Here is an 18848-nt window from a genome sequence, read left to right on the forward strand (position 1 = left end):
CCAGATATGTTATATGGATATGCCCACATGTATGTACAACAAATACATTATAATATGTTCATCCACCATTTTTAATAACCATGGTGGACTGAATGCTCTTGTAGAAATAACTCAAGTAACAGTGTCAGTGTAGCAATCATATGGAGGTGGAGTAGTAGCGATAGGAAATGTCGTTTTTGTCATCGTCGTCGTTGTTGTTGTTGTTGTTGTTGTTGTTGATGTTCTTGTTATACCTGTTTTTCGTGCAACGTTTGTCTTAGAGGTTAGGAGCTGATTAATGGTAGCTGATATTTGTTGCCTTTTCCTCTCCATCTATTAACTATGGGTTTCGCTAGTCTTCATTATAGTGCTGTTGTTGTATTTCCTGTTGTTGTTGTTGTTGTTGTTGTTGGTTGTTGTGGTGATGTAACGCATTGCAGATGAAAGTACGCTAGGAGGCGGTCTAGCACAGAGTGGTGGTCCAACGTTCACCCCGCCAGATGTGCCAAAGAGGCCCAAACCGCCGAGAGGTAGCGTCTCGCTATATCTCTTATTCTCCACCATTTTATCTACTTTCTTGTATATCATTTTTATTCTATTCTATACTATGTCTCCTTTATATATTGCTGAAGTCCACATCTTATTCCTTCATGTGTCCACAATCGAATAAGTCGGCCGTTTTACAGCGTACTAACTTGTTCAAATATGATGATTTGGATGTTGGTACCCTGTGACAAACTGACCGATAAAATTAGTAATTTGTTCAGCTTAACCCTTTGCTAACTGGCTTCTTGCTCACAGGCTTAGCTATGCTACGTTATTATTAAGAGGCATACATCTAGCTTCCTATTAGAGGGTTGTGGATACTATTTGAACAAAGATTAAATGCTGGACTCAGAATTGTGTCCATATACCAATATTAAATGTACGTAAACTCATTATTATGGTACTATTTTAAGTCAATTGAATTTACTGGAGCAGCTGCAAACAGTTCCAGACGGTAATCTATAGGGTGATCCATTTTCAAGTGCGGATTTGAGCTACAGCCAAGTTGTTTATGTGAAGAAACTGTTCTCTACTGCCGGCAAAGACTATCTTTCTTCTATGAACTTGTAGACAGTTATCTAGTATCATTTACTGCATGGTAGACGTGCTTTATGCTCTTTGGTGACAAAGTTCATAGCACGCGCGTGGCTTGTGCTACATAAGTACCTGTTAGCTGTCACCATCACGCAGTTACCGATAGATAAGTTTGGTCAATGCTCCATGTCTAGGGAGGGATCCACCTTATAGGCATCCACTCTATTGATGTAGCGTTGCTCTACTAGGCGTTGCCATTTTCTGGAAAGCAAGATGTCTGTTTCTCTGTTGACGATTTAGAGAAGACCATCGAATTTCACATTTCGGCAATTATGTCGAAAATACACGAAAAATGCGTAGTCGACGATGCGGTATTTCGTTTTTATCACGAGAAGATGTCTTGTGGCGCTCATCTAGGTAACACCAAATTTAGAACGTAATGGCAAACATTATTGTTTTATGGCACGGTGGCAACAATGTTATTTTTGTTAGGTTGAAATGTGATAATTTTGAGTGGATCACTCTATATATTATATCGTCGCTTTAATAGAACTCTTCAGCATTGATCGAGTAGTAATGGCGTCATAGCATGTATGCATAAACATAGGTTTCCGCAACTACGTCGATACGCATAGAAAAACGCGTATCTAAAGATAGCAATACAGTACTACGCGCTAATTGTAAACTGAAAAAGAGCTCCCAAGTGGTTTTTACTAGGCACCGATTTGTTACGGCTTTACCAAATCCTCGGAAGCACTTCAGTTAAAAGATAAGTGCCCTAAGCACTTCCCAGCGAACGTGTTTTCTTTGCAAGTGATCCATTCGTACAATAGCTCACAAGTACGGCTTTCGTCCCCTTACACAGATATAGTTACAAAAAGAATGGGATTATATAAATTTCTAATTATTAATATACACGAAAAACGAACTCATTCATGTAAGATTAATTATCGACTGAACAAAACATACGTTTAACGTTAGTCTATTATTGTGACTGGTTGAATTTTTTTAATAATCACAACTATGTTAGCGTCTTGTTTTGTCACATAAAAGTCGTATTCTTGCGTTTTTAGCTCGATCCAAACAAAGCGCACTTTATTTCGCAGATCATTGCATTTAGCGGATCCAAATTCCTTTATTGACTTTCGTTCTATTAATATTATATAGGTCTAAGTATAAACGATTGCCAATAAAATAACCTATGTAAAATATTTCTAAAATGTATCGCATTAGAGTCCGTTAACTCTTTATGTTTGACCGTCTAATCCTACTAATCAGCTACTAAATATATATATGTTTTTTTTTTAGCCTTTATCTAAATCAGTTTTGTTTAATTCTGCTTATAAGGATAAAAGCATAACTATATCTGTTAACTTATGAGTTACACTATAGATTACCTAGCGGGATTTACCGAGCACCCTGTTTTCTCTGTGATCATCGCTGCTTGAATACGATATCTTCTCGACATATAGGTGCTCGTTGTCAGTCAACAGGCGCATCGTTTCAATCAACGGAAGATTATCATATTCTTCTGTACTTACAAGAAGACACGTCGGCTGCGGACACATTTTTATCTTTTAGGTTTTAATACTTAATTAATCATAAAGTTAATAATTTGATATATAGGATAAGTAAAACACATCATTTATTAGGAATGGAGGATTATTTCGCACTGGGGTGAAAAGCACTAGTCACGCACTATCAGGTTGACACGTTTTGTACTTTGAGCGGTGAATAGCAATGGTAGATAACTGATACAGCAATGGCCAAAGTAAACTTTTTAGGAAAACCCTCAAAATGAGATCAGCATCGGTTGATGTGCGCACTTGGAACGAAAATAACATTCTGTTCGTCATAAGATTTGTAAACAATGTACTTAACGTAACGAAAGAAAATTACTTAACGCAGCGATCTGCTTCGTACAATTTCCGACTAGATCGATAATTTCGATTGTGTTAACTACATATGGCTGACGTGAATTCTCAGAGTGGGCTTAAATCTAGCACGAATAAAAGCTGTCGGCCTCAATAGCGGAATCAACAGCCTTGTACGCCTGTTTAGTCTGGGGCGACATTGCACTGAACCCCAAAAACAATAGGGAGACTGTCATCGACGCAAGGAACCGTCGCACCTCGGGTCGCCCGTACATATAATAATACACTGCTGATGCGAGTGGTAGCGGTGCTAGCCATAATGTTTCCGTGAGATAACCTGGCGCGAGAGCTCTTCGAAAGGGTGCCTGGCGAGACGTTGGACCTTACGATAGCGACGACATCTACACCAAAAAAATGGATGGAATGGTGACAACTCTCCACACAGGGAGGAAATAAGGAAGAGTGAACAAAAAGTTTATACGTAATCTCGTTCTATCTCACTCAGTGGCCATACAGGGCAGTGCCTAAGTAGAAATCTGAAATCAACAAGGACACTTTAATGTAGTCCAATGAAGCAACGCCTACATACTCTCAGTAAAAATTCCAAAAGAGCGGACGACCTTTCACTCCTAGATTAACGGAATGGCCAGTCTCAGGGCTTAGTATTCGCAGATTATAGATCTGAACTGATCTAGCAAACGCTCCGCTGGTATAAAATTACAAATATGGCTGTGATCGTAGCGGTGACTTGCACGGCTAAATTTCTGGCTGCAAAGCTAAAGGTCGTTGGTTTGAGTCCCGCTGAGCTTGATGTTAATGAAGCAAGCCATTAATTGCCAATACATTGCTCTTCCACAGATAAATTCAACGTGCTTAGCGAAATTGCTTTGTGTATCCCTATGCCGTAAAGATACAAGCTAGGTTAATAATTTGAAGATACCTCCGCAAGTCGTTTCCGTTTGGTAGATATTACCGTCTGGTATTACTGAACTGACCTGATGACTGGTGAATATTTTAGAAAAGACATGAAACCTCGACACTGGAACTTTTCGGTGAGAGAATTTCAAAAACTAATTTATGGAAGGGCGACAGCGTGGAGAAGGTATTTCTTTTCCATCGTTCTTTTTACAAAGTTGTAAGAAATACCTTAAAATGTGCCTAACGGTGTAAATCAAATTATTTTTACTGTTTGAGCAAGTGTGTCCTTCTAGAATACTAGGGATCCTTTGACGTAGATTTACTTCATTATTATCTCCGGAAACGACAACAAAGGAAATGGCAACGTCGTTCGTATTTCCAGCTCCTTGATCATACACACCTATTACCAATCCTCAGTTTTGCGGTCGAAAAATAGTTTGGATTCCTACACACATCTATTATAACACTCGACATCTATCTAGCAAATAATTTTCTTCATAACAAGTTTCCCCTTTTGCTCACAACATTTATAGTGCTATTTTGTGAAAATAACAGCGAGCAATTGGAAATGGAAAGAGTATTATTTAAGGGAAATTGATGTTTAATTGTTAGGCGAGCTACAGAGGTAGTAATTTTTACTTTTAACTTTTTCTACAATTTAACTTTTTTAAGTGCCTCCTCGACAACGCCCAGTAGTACTTTTATTGTAACCCTACTTTGCGGCGGGCACGCGTTCCACTAGATTCAGTCTGCACGTGAAGAATCATGCGTTAGGCCGCGCAGTACGAAAAGGCGACATCTTCGTCAGCCCCTCGGATATACACATTAGGATTATACAAGTCTTGCCCATGTCTTACTATAGGAAGTGCTTAAGTTAAAAGGACGGACGTTAATTTGTAGGATTTTTTTTCTCATTGTTGTGATAATCCAGTTATGAAGGCTAAATAGCTGTTAGAAGCTGCTGTCATCGATCACGTGATCCTTAGCCTCCATAATAGCATATAATGTTATGTAAAGGGACAGCTGTCTTTCCTGCACGGATATGCAAGTACATTGCCTGCTGCATTTATTAATGTACGTAAAACTATTTCCTGTACATGTCTGCTGTCCGCTAAGTTGATTTACTCTATCATAATATCTCATTTGATCGGAAAGCTAGAATAATCCGTTTCAAATAAGATGTGCTTTATCCAATTAGGCTAAACTCTTATCTGGATCAAAGATACAATCACGAGGTACACCCTTCGCTGGATATTGGCACCTCAATCCATTGAACAATACAATGGTTATAAATGTAAGAAGATCATGGTGCTAATACGTCGGGCACCTCGATGTTGTGAGGTGGACAATACGCCATTCGTACCTTCGTCGTCCGGTCACAACACGATGAAGTCTGATAGAGATCAGTTAACAAGCAGTTCTAGGAAGACGCCTCTAATTTCTATCGTACTGTGAAAAATCACATACAACTACCCTTGAGCAAACGGTCAGATCGATATTAAAGAAAATAAATTTTTTTAACAATAAGTAAAATGTAGACGATTTATTTGCCTATTAAGTGCGCGTTATCTCTTTGACCAACATGATAGATTTGAGCTGAACTTATATCTGTGCGTGGAGATAACGCGAAGAACTTTTGTACGACTGACGATAACATGAACTGAAAAAGTATTGACTAAGGATATTGATTCAGGGCAGATGAACTTACCGGGTATAGATTCGATCTCCTCAGCGTCACAGCCGCAACTACTGAACAACAACGAGTCTGTAATGCCTATGGGCAGGATGCAACAGCAGCTGATGTCCAACTTGTCCCAGAGCAAACTGCCAAAGTCGAGTCAACAGCAACATTTGCAATCAGTCAAATCAAGCACCGGGAAAATGGCTATCGAACCGTCAACGCAAAGCAATGCTCTGCTTTCACCGCCGGCTTACGGGTGAGTCTATATTATTACTACTTTCCACAATTTAAACACAGAACTATTGGCGATTCAGACGGACGCGGCTCGTGTAAACGTGTTTGTAGAGTCATCATTTCGTCTAATGAAACACCGTCGACGTTTCGAGCTGTGCTATCTGATCAGAAAATTTTTTAGTGCTTTACACACAGCGATTAGATTTAGTTTTGTTTCTGCGGTTATTAATTGTAATGAATCACATTTCAGCGTTGCTTCAAAGTTGACCACTGTAGGACAGCGTATTTAAACCTGAGAGTTATTAGATTTTTGTGTTTGATCCAAATTTGTATGTGTGTGTGCGTGTGCAAATAGTTTACTGCGGAAAGAGTCAAAGAGAAGACTACACTAAAAAACGTTGGACGACCTCAGAAATTTTGTTAGAAACATAATAAAATAAAGCTACTAGAAATTCTAAATTTACCGAGAGTGCTAAGAAAGCGTCTTTTACAGCTATTTGTGGTAATAATCGCGCTTTAATCCTGATTTGAGATTTGCATGAGGGGAGACGAATCCAGATTCAAGATTTACGTCGAGATGCTAAGCAACCCGTGTCTATGCAAACGACTGCAAAAAGCTTGCCTGCCTGCCTGTCTGCTAATTTTTTTTAAACAAGAGACCGATTGTTGTCAAAAGTTTTCGTAAATTTGTGAATATATTCGGTTCTCCGAATTAGGCGGGCTACAGAGTTTCGATTTTTTATGAGAACGAACTTTCCAGTTTCTGGAAAAAAGACACCAATAAGTAATAAGCATATTATCATGCCTCGAAAGTGTACATTGGCACATGTACACTTAGTGTATACTTAAACGACATTCGCTTCCATCTCTCTTCCTGAAATGCATGTTACTGCTACTAATGATGCACATCTTTTCCGATGTAACGTGGTTCCTCTTTGGGAAAGTGGTGCCATGTATTTTAAACAATTGTATTATATTATTAAGCATGGAAGCAGCCAGTATAAGGAACGCTCGGGTGTCGTTCTGATAATGGGGCTTGACCCTAGAGAAACAGAGCTGTCTGCGCGCCTGTAGTGTAGCATGATGCCGTAAAAGCTGTCCTTGCCTTTTATTGTCACATAGGTGCGTTTTGAACTAGTGATTTCATTCCTTTTTGGAGCACGGAACAAGTCACGGCGTCACTGCTGGTACCGAATCATCTGCCGCCGTACCACAGACGTTGGTGAAGCCGCAGACTGACACTGCAGTGAGTAAACAGAAGTATATCTTTCAACGACAACGCCTGTTTACAATGTCGATCTATGTTCATAAGTGACCTTTCGATCGTCCTTTCCTCGTCCCACGATCCAAAAAAATCCTTGTTTACAAAAGGCAAGCCTTTTGTAAACAAGGATTCTTTACCGTGCGCTACGTTTCGGATATTACTAATTTTGCTTAAACAGCTTTTTTGGATATTAACCAGACTTTGGGGTCCTTCAACATAACTTTTAGCCGATCTCTTCTCTTTCTTTTTTTAATTAAACATACACAATTCGAAGCCAGGAAGCCAGGAAGCCAGGTATAGATTTTTTGCTAGAAACGTAAGAAAGGCCACGTGAAGCACTCCATGTGCTAGTTCGGTTTCCATGGGATTCCGTCAATGTTTGTTGAAATTTGCTACCCGGATAAGAAACTAATTTTCTCAATTAATCCTTTAATTGAAATCAAAATATAGTGTACAATAGATCTTAGAACTTGTTTCACAAAAAAATCAAATTAATACTGATCCGTACGTTTGGATCACCACATATTAAAACCAAGAATTCCCAAAATTGTTTATCCGAAACTTCAGCCTATTGTGCTGAACGTACGTACGAAATATTCCCAAAATGTTATGAGACCTCCCACGGCGACGGGCGAGGAGCCCAAGGTCTAATCCAACATACGCGATGACCAATTATTTCGATAATATTGATTTTACTATCAGTATTTTATGCGGACATATAAAACAGACATTTAGGGTAGTTCCTCAACGCAGAGGTTAACCTATCATTCGAAGAAGCAGCACTGATATTTCATATCACAGACCCAAGGGCGCTATTAATATTTACGTTATTTTATGCAACTATTATTCGTTTTCAATTTTATAAAACGTTCTCTTCGAATCTGCAGCTAAAGCAAGTTCTGACTGAAGCCTTCAGGTGCAATGTGTTTCTTTTTGTTGGAATTTAAATACCGAGTCTTAAACCGACGGTATTGCACGGCCAGGAGAACAAAGCTTCACCCGAATGTATTGGTCTCTTATCGAAGAGATTCTAGAAGAAATAAGCATACTAAATTTTATCAAGAGACTAAGCTTGTTTAGATGACGTCACTCGTTTAACGTAGAACCTGTACATATTGTCTACTAAAAGAGGGTTTTGCTTTGTATTGCTTAATATCGATCTTTTCCGTTCATCCTGTTAAGAAAATTTCGGTGCCTTTTATTGCTGTCAATTGTACGACACATGATTTGCAAGGCGATGGTTTCGGTCGAAGGATTGAAGTTTGCTTCTTCCGTCAATTTGCGTACCGGTATCCCAATGAAAAGGTGGTAGAAAGCGTCCTGTTTTTTCCCTTCATATATCCGGTAAAACTTAACCTATATATAAGACAGTGTTTATGCCAATAACATATAATTGACGATGTCTATTGGTGATACTGCATGACCCATTCTAATGTGCTTTAGACACGCTTACCGATTAATCGGTAGATGAAACTGGAACACTCGGTCCAGAAATGTGTAACTCACTTAATTGATAAATATAAGAAATGGTACTACAGAATTAAATTATATAAGGGACAGAGCCATAAAGGTTTTCAGAGTCAAGCTTTATACATCATTGACTTTCAAAAAGGTACCCTGTTTCTCCACTTCTATACTTCTCTTTGATCATCTACGCGTATGCGACCCAAATTCTTGCCGAAGTCGGAGGTAAATATAAAGTATTCTTGAAAAAAAAGTGAGGTAAGGAAAGCAAGTTAAGGTAATCATATCGATAATTTGGGTGTCGACCATCAAATAACCTTGGAACTGCTGTCTACATTGATGCGTATTGCTTGATCGTTGACAGATTTGACAATTTGAGCATACTATTGGGAAGGCAAGTGATCCTTTCTTCTTGTAAATTCAACGATTCAGATGTAAATTCAAACGTATTGAAATTCGTGTTAAGATCTTTATTATCTAGTTAGTGCTGTAGTTGGCAGAGAAGTAACAGCAGCTTTTTTTTCGGATATTGGAAAAATATCTAGTTCTTAAACGCACCAAAGTTCGCCTCAGCGGAACGGCAAGGTATTTATTTAAATGTTAGATGAGTCTTTAAATTACGCGAAGGCCAGAAGGGACCAAGTTGTTTCTGCGGATCGGATGCGTGCAAGTTCTGTTTCACCCCTGGTCTCGCAGGGTGACTTCTATTTGGTGATGGTATCCGCCTATAAATTTGTATCGTTCAGAACATATTAACTTCGAGCATATTAGAACATGTTCGCTTCGTGTTTCTACCGCTTTTGTTGTATGCGGCACTTCTTCAACGAAGTGGTCAAAAACGGCTTCTTTTTCATATGTACTGTTCACCGGATTACACCCTGCCACAGTTTTCTAACTTCATTCGGTTTTTTTTTTAGGTCTTATTGAGTCATTAAAAAAGGCTGTCTAAAGCTTTCTGGCAATAGTAGCTTCAACTTTATCCGCCCTCTTCCATTAGTAAATGTAGAGTGAAATTCTTCGAAGAAGTTAAAAAGCTCTTACTATGTTGTTTTCTTAGAGATTATGGTTAATATTCTCGGTTCGGAAAATTTACCAAAAATTTCGACAAGCTTAGACTCGTGCGGCTAGGATGTTGCCTAGTGCCGTGGCACGCTTCCCGCTGTCATGCAGTGTGTTACTATAATCGTTTGTGTTGGTTGCATGGAAATCGTTCAATTTGCAGCGCTCAGATGTCATGTCCGGGAGCCCCACTAACTTGTTTTTAATGGTGTTGCTTGTTTAGACAGGAAGGTTAAGCCCTGATTAGGACCGTGATTGACACTGTATTCAAGCCTGATTCCACTTAACTCTATCTTTCCTCTACAAAAAATATTATTTGCCCGAAACGAAAGAATTGCCAATCAAATATGTATAAAATACGCTTCTATATTTCATATGCACCATGTTATACACGGATTCATGTACGGTGCGGTGATAACGTGCCGACTACTGCGTGGCATGTGAATGGTCTAGGTTTGAAACTGTACGTAAGCGCAGTTCGTTTCACACATAAGCCAGCTGTCTGAAACAGTGCCTAATGCGTAAAACTTGAACTTTCATTAAGGCTACGTAACTTGAACGGCCATCTCTGAAGTTTCTTACATGATCAGAACACAGCACGCATGAATTTCAATTCATGGGGAAACTCTGCTACAGGATTCTGCTAGAAAACTTCTATCGCGCCTGGATTTGGCATTCTCAAAAATAGCAAAGTGCCATGATGTGGATAAATACGCTTTCGTTAAATGCACTAGTTATAAAACTTTTTTTTAATACAAAATCCTGATAAAAAATGACCTCTTCTCATCTGATTTAAAATCCATTATAGTAATTTGGGTCTCGTTTGATACTGTAACTTGGTTGTTTCTTAAGGATTTCATTGCATTACATGCACATTCACATTTACTATTTCCAGCAGACTTGAGCACTTTTACACTTGTCTAATCACTTTGGATATCAAATTAATTAATTATTAGAAGAAAAAGAAGTCTTAAAACAAAAAATGAGAAGTAGATCCAAAGTCGACCAAAGCCTATTTAATTTCTGCTGGAACCGAAGCGGCATGTGATGAAAGCAAAATGATAAAGTATCCTTGTGAAGGGATAAAGGAAATGTAATCAAGTTAGTCTGCGAAACTAAGTGTCTTAATCAATAAGGAAAGAGGTCGCAGAATTGCGCGATACTATACCTGTGTATGGTAGAAAAATGAGGTGCCCATCCTTACGTGTCTCGACTATATCGTATACTATGATAAATTGACAATCGTTCTTTACTAGACGACGTTTCGGTCGATGACAATCCTCGCAGTGAGTGACGCTGCGAGGATTGTCATCGACCAAAATCGATCGAGTGTCAAAACAACCCACCGCAATTCATCTGTTCGTCGGTACCAAAGGAGTTCGAGTGCGTGGTGCAGAAACGTGAAGGTTAGATCTCAGAAACAGCCGATTTCGTCGAACGATTGGTCCAATCTTTTCTTTGTTGTCTGTTTGTGTGCTATTCGAAGCAGTAGCAAATATACTAACTGGTCAATCTATCGTTCGGTCAGCCCGTAGGCTTGCTAATAACAACCAATTCAGCATAGGTCTCATATTTGCTGTCGTCGATATATTAATTCGTCGAGAATACTTTATTGCCTCCTCTGTCTGTGCGCATCTTATTCAAGATGCTTTTTTTTTGTTATACAGGTAGCTTACCTGGTGTGCAGTTTTGCTGCGTTCGCCTTATCTTTTCATCCATTAAAGATATTATTTTTCATTACATTTATTATATTACACCTATTAAAAATCAAGAATACTCATATATATATATATATATATATATATATATATATATATATATATATATATATAGGGTGAGATAGGAAGAGAGATTGGCTTCTATAAAATACTGCTTAAACGAAACTAGTGAAGAGTTCGGCCCCGGCAATAACTTACAAACGTTCAACGAAGAATACATATCTGCGAGCTTCCAAAGACCAAATTCGCTCCTTAACAGCGTACGATACGCAGATATCGTATTTAATACATCTCGCTGTTCCGTTCGCGAAGAACGATGTGGGATTAACGGGGTTTATTTGCTTAGTCTTTATAAATAACTTGCTTGAAAAAAAAAACAAATAATTTCATTGATACAGAAGCAATAATAAGTGACAAAAATTTTAATGCTATAGAGACAATGCTTGATTTCTCGAGAGTAATAACTTAGTACGTATTTAACAGACAAATAGTTAATTAATAAATGTAGAAAAAAAGTAACTTAGATCTAAATACATCAATTGCAAAAGGCAAATTAGTTGCTATGAAGTTAACACAGCAAAATGTTGGTGCACGTAAAACTCAACACTCAACCTATCAGTAGAAATTAACTTTGGAGGTTTCACATTGATCGAACATGCACGGAACAACTATACAAATAATATCGGTACATTTAGCATTAAGAATCTAAAATTTACTTAAATTATATTTAAGGAAAAATTAAACTTTTTTTATTTTAAAATTGATTTATCATTAGATAATGATATAAAATGCAATTGTTACAACCCAAGCGCACATGTTACTTAATACTATTAAATATTTGATACAAGAACATAGTACTTGAAATAACATGTACGAAAAGACGTCTGTTTCTCTAAGTCTTTCATGCATGTTATTTCATAACATATGTTTGATTCTATGTTCTAAGCACGTACATATATATGTAAAATAAATACAAACATAGAATCTTTCACCATTAAACGTCCCATGATCAAATACTTAACGGAATTTTCCTTCAGTAAAAATTAGAAATAATTTCACCATCAGGTTATCAGTTGACTAACGCTATTGCTTAACAAGGTAGCAATGATAAAAACGTCAATAAGTTGCCTCTTTTTGAAAAACGCTCTTCGTTTTATTGCCCATATTTAAACCTTAATTTTGAAAACATCATAAAGATTGATATCAATATTTTTACGAAATTTCGACAATAGCTGACGCCTCTTTTGACGTAGAATTAATTAGTTCTCGCTATTATTTCATTGTTAAATAGTGAGACACATAAATAATAAGTTCTGACTTACGTTTTATCTCACTAAAATATCAAAATCCTCGACAGAAATTCCAAGCTGTCCAAAGAATCACATAATAAAAATGAGTGAATTGAAAATAGGCTTCAATTGACGAAAATGTTGTTTTAATCGGTCTAATATGAGGAGCACCCACCTATATATATTTATACCTTGAAGATGCTATTAGCCGGTGCTTTTACAAAAAATAAGTGCATTAATTACTGTAAACCATTTTAGTATGCCATATATCATTATGGTGTTCAGTAAACATAAAGATCGATTCATTTTCTTAGCCAAGTCATGATAAATAGGTTATTTTCACTTCCTTAGCCTGGTATTCATACCAACGTTGTCCGCCGCTCGCTACTGCAATGGAGTCCATGCTAATTATTCTAGTACAAATATTAGCATAATATATATTCCTACCATTGATTAACTGGCTAGCGGGTTCTTACAGTTTCGTTCGACAGTATGTGCCGTTTTGTATAATGTAATTACATGTGAAAATATGTGCAAAAATAAATCTCGACTCTGCCATTAATACGAATGCTGCCCTACTACATAGTGCAGTAACATTCAGTGTTCCGTATGAGTCAGCTTTGACCTCCAGTCTTACGAACAGAGCCTATAGAAAGAAATATAGGCTAACGAGAATTTTTTCCTAAGACTATTTTCTACGAATTTTTTAAGAGAGTAATTTTGAAAAATATCTAACATGGTAGAATGGATATACTTGATGTTGCTAAGTGATAGGCGATTTTGCAACTACTTTTTTTTTTTACTACCTATTCGGTAAATTATCGTACCGAAGTATTTTCCAAAAATCGGTTTTTGCCACACCTCAGCAAGAAGATACTGTACAGGGATGCAGTTGGAAAACATTATCATTGTGGGAAAAAAATAGCGCTGACTAAAGATTTATTTTAGGAAATACAAAACGTCACTTTCTAATTTATTTAATAAATAAGCATCAAAAAAATTAAATCCCGTATCATTGGAAGCGCACTCAAATTTCGATGGTTCTTTGCGAAGACGTAGTACAATCGTATCGTAGTATAAAAAAAAATCGAAACGTACTATAAAAACTATCTTTGTAAATACTATTTTTACTAATTATTGCTAACAAGGTTCTCTAACTAGGCAGTCCTAATGATGCACACTTTTATCTCAAAAATTATGATTATGAGCGACTTGTACTCTTCCATAAGCGTGTGTTGCTTATTTCGTTAGTGCACTCGTATGTGATCGTAAGAAAAACATATTGTATAGAAGAGAACTGAGTAGAAATGGTTCACTTTAATAATGAGGTAAATTGTATAAAAGTCGTAATCAAGCTAACACCATTAATGGAATCGATAGTTTACATTTGTTTGAATATTTCAACGTTTCAAGCCTGCAACGTTTAAGTTTGAGTGCTCTGGCCTACAGTCATGACACACCGTAAATATTTGTACTACTAGAAACGACCGGAGTACAATACTCCAGACGATTAAACAAAGATCGTGAATACCTAGTACCGTGAGATAGAGCCACAGCATGTCCCAGCATAATCCTTATCCCTAAAGACAGGTGAAAAGGTTCATATACCTTTAACCATAGAAGTATTATAACCATAAGACCATTTTCATCCGACCGGTTTACAAGAGAGAGTTTACTTAGAGCAATGGTCACATATAGTATTATTATCGTAGACATCACTTATCCTTCGGCATTCTCGAAGAAACAATCTTCTCTTGATTCTCTTGAGGAGTTTTCCCTTGGAATTACTCCCTTATGAACATTTTTATATCGAGAAACCGTCATGCAAACAGTGTATAGCAGCTCAGATGCATATTTACGCTGAGACCAAGACTTAGAAGCGAATACTATATAAAAATCCGATTTAGTACCTGTAAAACTTGTCGCAACGAAAATGATTTTCATGTTCCATCCGCATGCTGTATTGCCGGTACGAAATTGACCTTAGATGATAGTACGTTAAAACGTCAATCGGGTCAGAACAAAAAATCATATGAGTTCCGATAAAAGGCAGTTTAGTTTTATTCAATTAAAGTTGCTATTAAAGTTGCAAAGGAAAACAGAACAGCTTACCCATCCTAAACGTCACCCTTACGACCGCTTTATGCTTTTATACCAAAATTGTTACATAATGTACCCTATCCGGGCGTAAATACCTTCTGTTTCGTGCTTGGAGCCGACTGTCTGAAGTAATTGTTAACGACAAAAATACGTAAGACACCAAAAGCATAACGTGTCCCGTTATAGGCTTCAGCTGCACACGATATTGAGAAAGTATAAAATCACATTTAACCTACATAAACTAAGCTTGCAGATGGATAAGGATGTTACTAGTTTAGTAAAATCAGGCTAATGTCCGCCAACCTTAGCCTTAGGGGTGTGTTTAAGGATAAGTGACAATCTAAATCAAAATAGTTCAGCAATCATTTTTGAAAGACACTGATTACTTTTTTCGCAAACAGCGGCTCTTTTAAACTTAGAAAGCGCATTCACCCGCCAAAAAATTGGAGATTTTTCTGCTAACAGCCTGTATAAGCGCTCTTTGGTTAGGATGAATATAAAAAGCTAGGCATACCGGTAACAGTATTACTTCAAAATAATAATACAGAAACATTCTAATCTAAAATAAATGAATTTTAATAATCACACACAATGAATTTATTTTACCTCTTAACGGAAGCTTTTCAAAGCGAAGAGACATGTAAATACATAAACTCTTTTCGTCCTCATTCAGATATATCAATCTTAGTTTGATTTCACGGACTATACAAGAGTGAGTTCAACAAACGTTGAAATTAGTTAGGAAAAAAAGTTGAAAAAGGTACGCAAGTCTAATAAAGGTTAGCAAATAAACAGATGTAAAGTCAGTCTTTCCTATATTCTACTTATCTTTCACCTTCGATATAAACATACTCAGTTCCCAACCATTGGAAACCTCCCTTTGCATTTAACCTTTTTTCTTAACTAGAAGCTTAGATATATAAAAGAAAACTCCGCTGTCTGCTTGAGGTTTGTTTGGACGAAAGCTATTAAGACCTTTGAGGGTTTTCATCAATAGCTTCTATACATTCCAAATGCGAACGATTTCACTGGAGAATGCAGGTTATACGCATGGTAAAAGGCTACTAGCTTAACAGATTTTCTCATAATGTTTCTTGGAGTGCATTGCGTTAAGCATAGCTTAAAACACCACAATTTAGTTGTGAGATGCGCATTACGCTTACAATTATGCAACAAAGCCATAGAAAATATAACTTAGAGAGTGGTCGTGTAGGTTAATATAGGTTATGTGGTATATAAGGCTGATATTTGAATGTATTTAAGAAGGAAAGCAAAATGTAGTCTTACGTAATTAACTGATCGGTCTCGTAGTTGACTTTGGTAATTAAGTATATAATAAATAAATAACTATATACCCGTTTTATCGTTTTACTTTTGTGGCTCATCAATGGTTGACACAGGAGTATTCTGCAGTCGCTTCAAACACCTTGATACAAGTTCTAAGGGGCAAAACGCTACGATGAATACGATTACACAAAATCATATGTCCACTTGAAAATATTTTCCTCGTGTTAAAAAAAAAAAAAATATATATATATATATATATATATATATATATATATATATATATATAATCTCAAATTCGCTAAAAACAAAGAGAAACGAAGGGTAAATTTTTGTTCATTCGATTCATTTGATTATTACTTCAACCTGTCCCTCTTTTTTTCAAACCTTGTCATCGATATGAATGTACATGTGTGCTGCAATATGCAAAGTTATCGTAGCCTTGATAGCTAGTTACGTCACTAACTTTAACACTAACATTTGCAATCGCAAAATTTATGAAAGCAGCAAGCTCAGCATGCATGCTTATATGCTGAGTAGCGGTGCTAAATAATACTATTTAGGGCGTATGTGATTAATGCTCTTGCTAATGGTGCATTACATTTGGGAAAAGTCAGCTCGATAGAAAAAAATAAGCTCAATTCTCGTCAGGTTATTGCATTATTGGCCTTTTCTTGGCCCGATATTTCTGCACTTCGTGGTTTTTTTATAATTATAACTGTAACCTTTGTTGATAGCAAGTTTCGGTTTCGTCCATCTTCGTAAGATATAGCGAGCTGACTGCTCCTTGACGACAGGCAACAAAAAGAGCATCTATAACTAACCGTTGCTAGAAGCAACAAGCTTTTTTTCTTCACCACTAACATCGACGCACCGTTGTTTCTTCTCTTTTTCGTTCTTTCTATCTGTCGCTGCCTGTTCTTTGTGCTGCGATGCGCGTGGGGCTCTTATCTCTTCATTTCTTCATGATCTGTCTGTTCCATACGGTTGCAGCGCGGATACCAGTGCTCTACGCAACCCTAATGACATGTTCGCCGGCCTACACCTCGCCTACGAAGTTAAAAAACTCATGTGCGGTTTACATTCATTCGGCAACGTCTAACATCTACTGGCTGCTTTTGGCCAAAATATCAATTATTTACATTCTACTATCGTCCTTATATCCAATCAGTACCTTTGTTTCATTTTGATAGAAACAGTTCGCTACCACTAGTTTTATTATTATTACAGGAGTTATCGATTGGAGTATACTACTAAGTAATACTACTATTAAGTACTAGTAATTACTAAGTACTAGTAGTAGGGTACTAAGTAATTGGTTTCTCTCTTGCGTAACATAGAAATTTTATGAAGATGAAGGCTTTTATTGCCACAATAGCAAGCCAATAATATGTCGTAGCATAGTCGGTTTCTAGAGTCTGAATAACAATTCATGTTCTAGAAAGAACAGCTATAAGTTAAGTATAAATCGTTATTTGGATACATACTAAGCCACGGTACAACGCTGTCAATCGTAGCGTTAATGATCTTCGCAACACCTACATTTACCCTGTTCTGTAAAATGGGTTTTCGGTTTTATTCAAACGAAGCATGAAGCTATTTGGGCAGGCTAAGTATACCACCACTCTTACAGTTATGGGCTATTATGATGTTATGTCATAATCCCTTTATCTACTCAAAAATACTCATCACCTAACACGCGATCGAAAACTAGTCCTAGAAAGAAACAATGCCCACAGGTTGTCTCAGGACAAAGGATAATCACTAAGAATTTCAAAAATGAAGTGTAACACACAAGCTGACAGTTGTTCTCCAATTAAGCAAACTCATGCTCATAATTTGATGTGACCCAATTATGGGCCATTAGTACATTATAAGTAAGCTTGAACTGGTGATAATTATGAACATTGGAAATATATAATTATTAAATTGTTAATTGCCGCATTAGGCCAACAAATCGCCCACCGAGCGGGGCGCCATCGAGCGGCAATGAAAAACCCTTCCCGGTCGGACTGTCAGACGATCAAGCGAAAGATTTCGAGAAAACTGAAATGAAGTACGACAGTACAGGCATGTTTCACTGGTGTTCTGCGCGACCGATCGAAGACTGTATACTCGACAGGAATCAGGTCTGTTTGACATTACTTCTTGTAAGTCACGCTTATCACTTAATTAACGCCCTAACACCGATCTAGGGCCGTGTAGATAGAGTACTACAAGACACTAAGGAATCGTGTAAATGTAACGGCTATGTACGAACGCCACCTGACTTTACGGCTCCGTCGGTAAGGTCTAGACAACTTGCGCAGTAGGTCAAACTTCCTGTGTCCAGTGTAATATGCAGAATCGTTTACGAATCAAACATTGCAGCGTTAGAAGCAGGCAGATTCACTAGCGTGACATGGGAAAAAATCTAATTTTGATGCCCATTGTTGAGGTTGGAAAGCTTTTAAAGTGGTCAATCTCAGAAAAATGCAACCCGCGGATGAACGAGATAATGGATAGACTCGACGTACGAGCAGATGTCCCAGGGTTCGTACTCGTCAATGGGTTTCAAATCGAAGGGAGTGCAGTGTTATTGCGAATCGCGCGATCCTAGGCCGAAGCCTTAATCATGTTTTGTCGTTCTAGGAAGGCAAGTGGACATGTAAGCATTTAAAAAAAGTCTACAACGGATGCTCAGACACTTCCATACCGGCACCGGCATATGTCCAAGGACAGGAAGATAGCGGCCCGGCGTGCTTTTAAAGTGTAAAGCGGCCAACGTGTCTGCTCGCATTGTGAAAAATCTGCAATTAGAAAAGCAAAAGAATTGTCCGAAGTGTCAACGGATATGGTTTTTGCAGAGAGAATGATTTGAGTGCACAGAACAGACAATGAAGAATATATATACCATTAGTTAGG

At 37.5% G+C, this 18848-nt stretch overlaps 1 protein-coding gene and 1 long non-coding RNA gene across 19 annotated transcripts in view; one reads left to right on the forward strand and one right to left on the reverse strand.

The window, feature by feature from the left end:
* The window catches only part of LOC111248245 (calcium-activated potassium channel slowpoke-like), a 112700-nt gene that overhangs the window by 53191 nt on the left and 40661 nt on the right, over positions 1 to 18848 (forward strand). For 3 of the 9 annotated variants that reach the window (XM_086977304.1, XM_086977305.1, XM_086977307.1), the window contains 4 exons: positions 420 to 509; positions 5545 to 5788; positions 16938 to 17015; positions 17893 to 18073. In XM_086977304.1, the coding sequence (XP_086833430.1) occupies positions 420 to 509; positions 5545 to 5788; positions 16938 to 17015; positions 17893 to 18073 (593 nt within the window). The remainder of the gene's footprint in view (positions 1 to 419; positions 510 to 5544; positions 5789 to 16937; positions 17016 to 17892; positions 18074 to 18848) is intronic. The other 6 variants (XM_086977309.1, XM_086977310.1, XM_022800257.2 and 3 more) reach the window with 3 other exon arrangements.
* Positions 1 to 18848, reverse strand: part of LOC111248261 (uncharacterized) — a 47670-nt gene that overhangs the window by 9952 nt on the left and 18870 nt on the right. For 5 of the 10 annotated variants that reach the window (XR_015319064.1, XR_015319067.1, XR_015319068.1 and 2 more), the window contains 2 exons: positions 5560 to 5675; positions 2118 to 2615 (listed from right to left, as the gene is read on the reverse strand). The exons of 1 other annotated variant lie outside the window; for it this stretch is intronic. This is a non-coding gene — a long non-coding RNA (uncharacterized LOC111248261). Of the gene's footprint in view, positions 1 to 2117; positions 2616 to 5559; positions 5676 to 16818; positions 16995 to 18848 lie in introns of those variants that run through there. 4 more of the 10 variants (XR_015319073.1, XR_015319072.1, XR_015319074.1 and 1 more) reach the window with 2 other exon arrangements.

This window comes from Varroa destructor, unplaced genomic scaffold, assembly GCF_002443255.2.
Source record: "Varroa destructor unplaced genomic scaffold, Vdes_3.0 BEIS01000001.1, whole genome shotgun sequence".
Classification (NCBI taxonomy): domain Eukaryota; kingdom Metazoa; phylum Arthropoda; class Arachnida; order Mesostigmata; family Varroidae; genus Varroa; species Varroa destructor.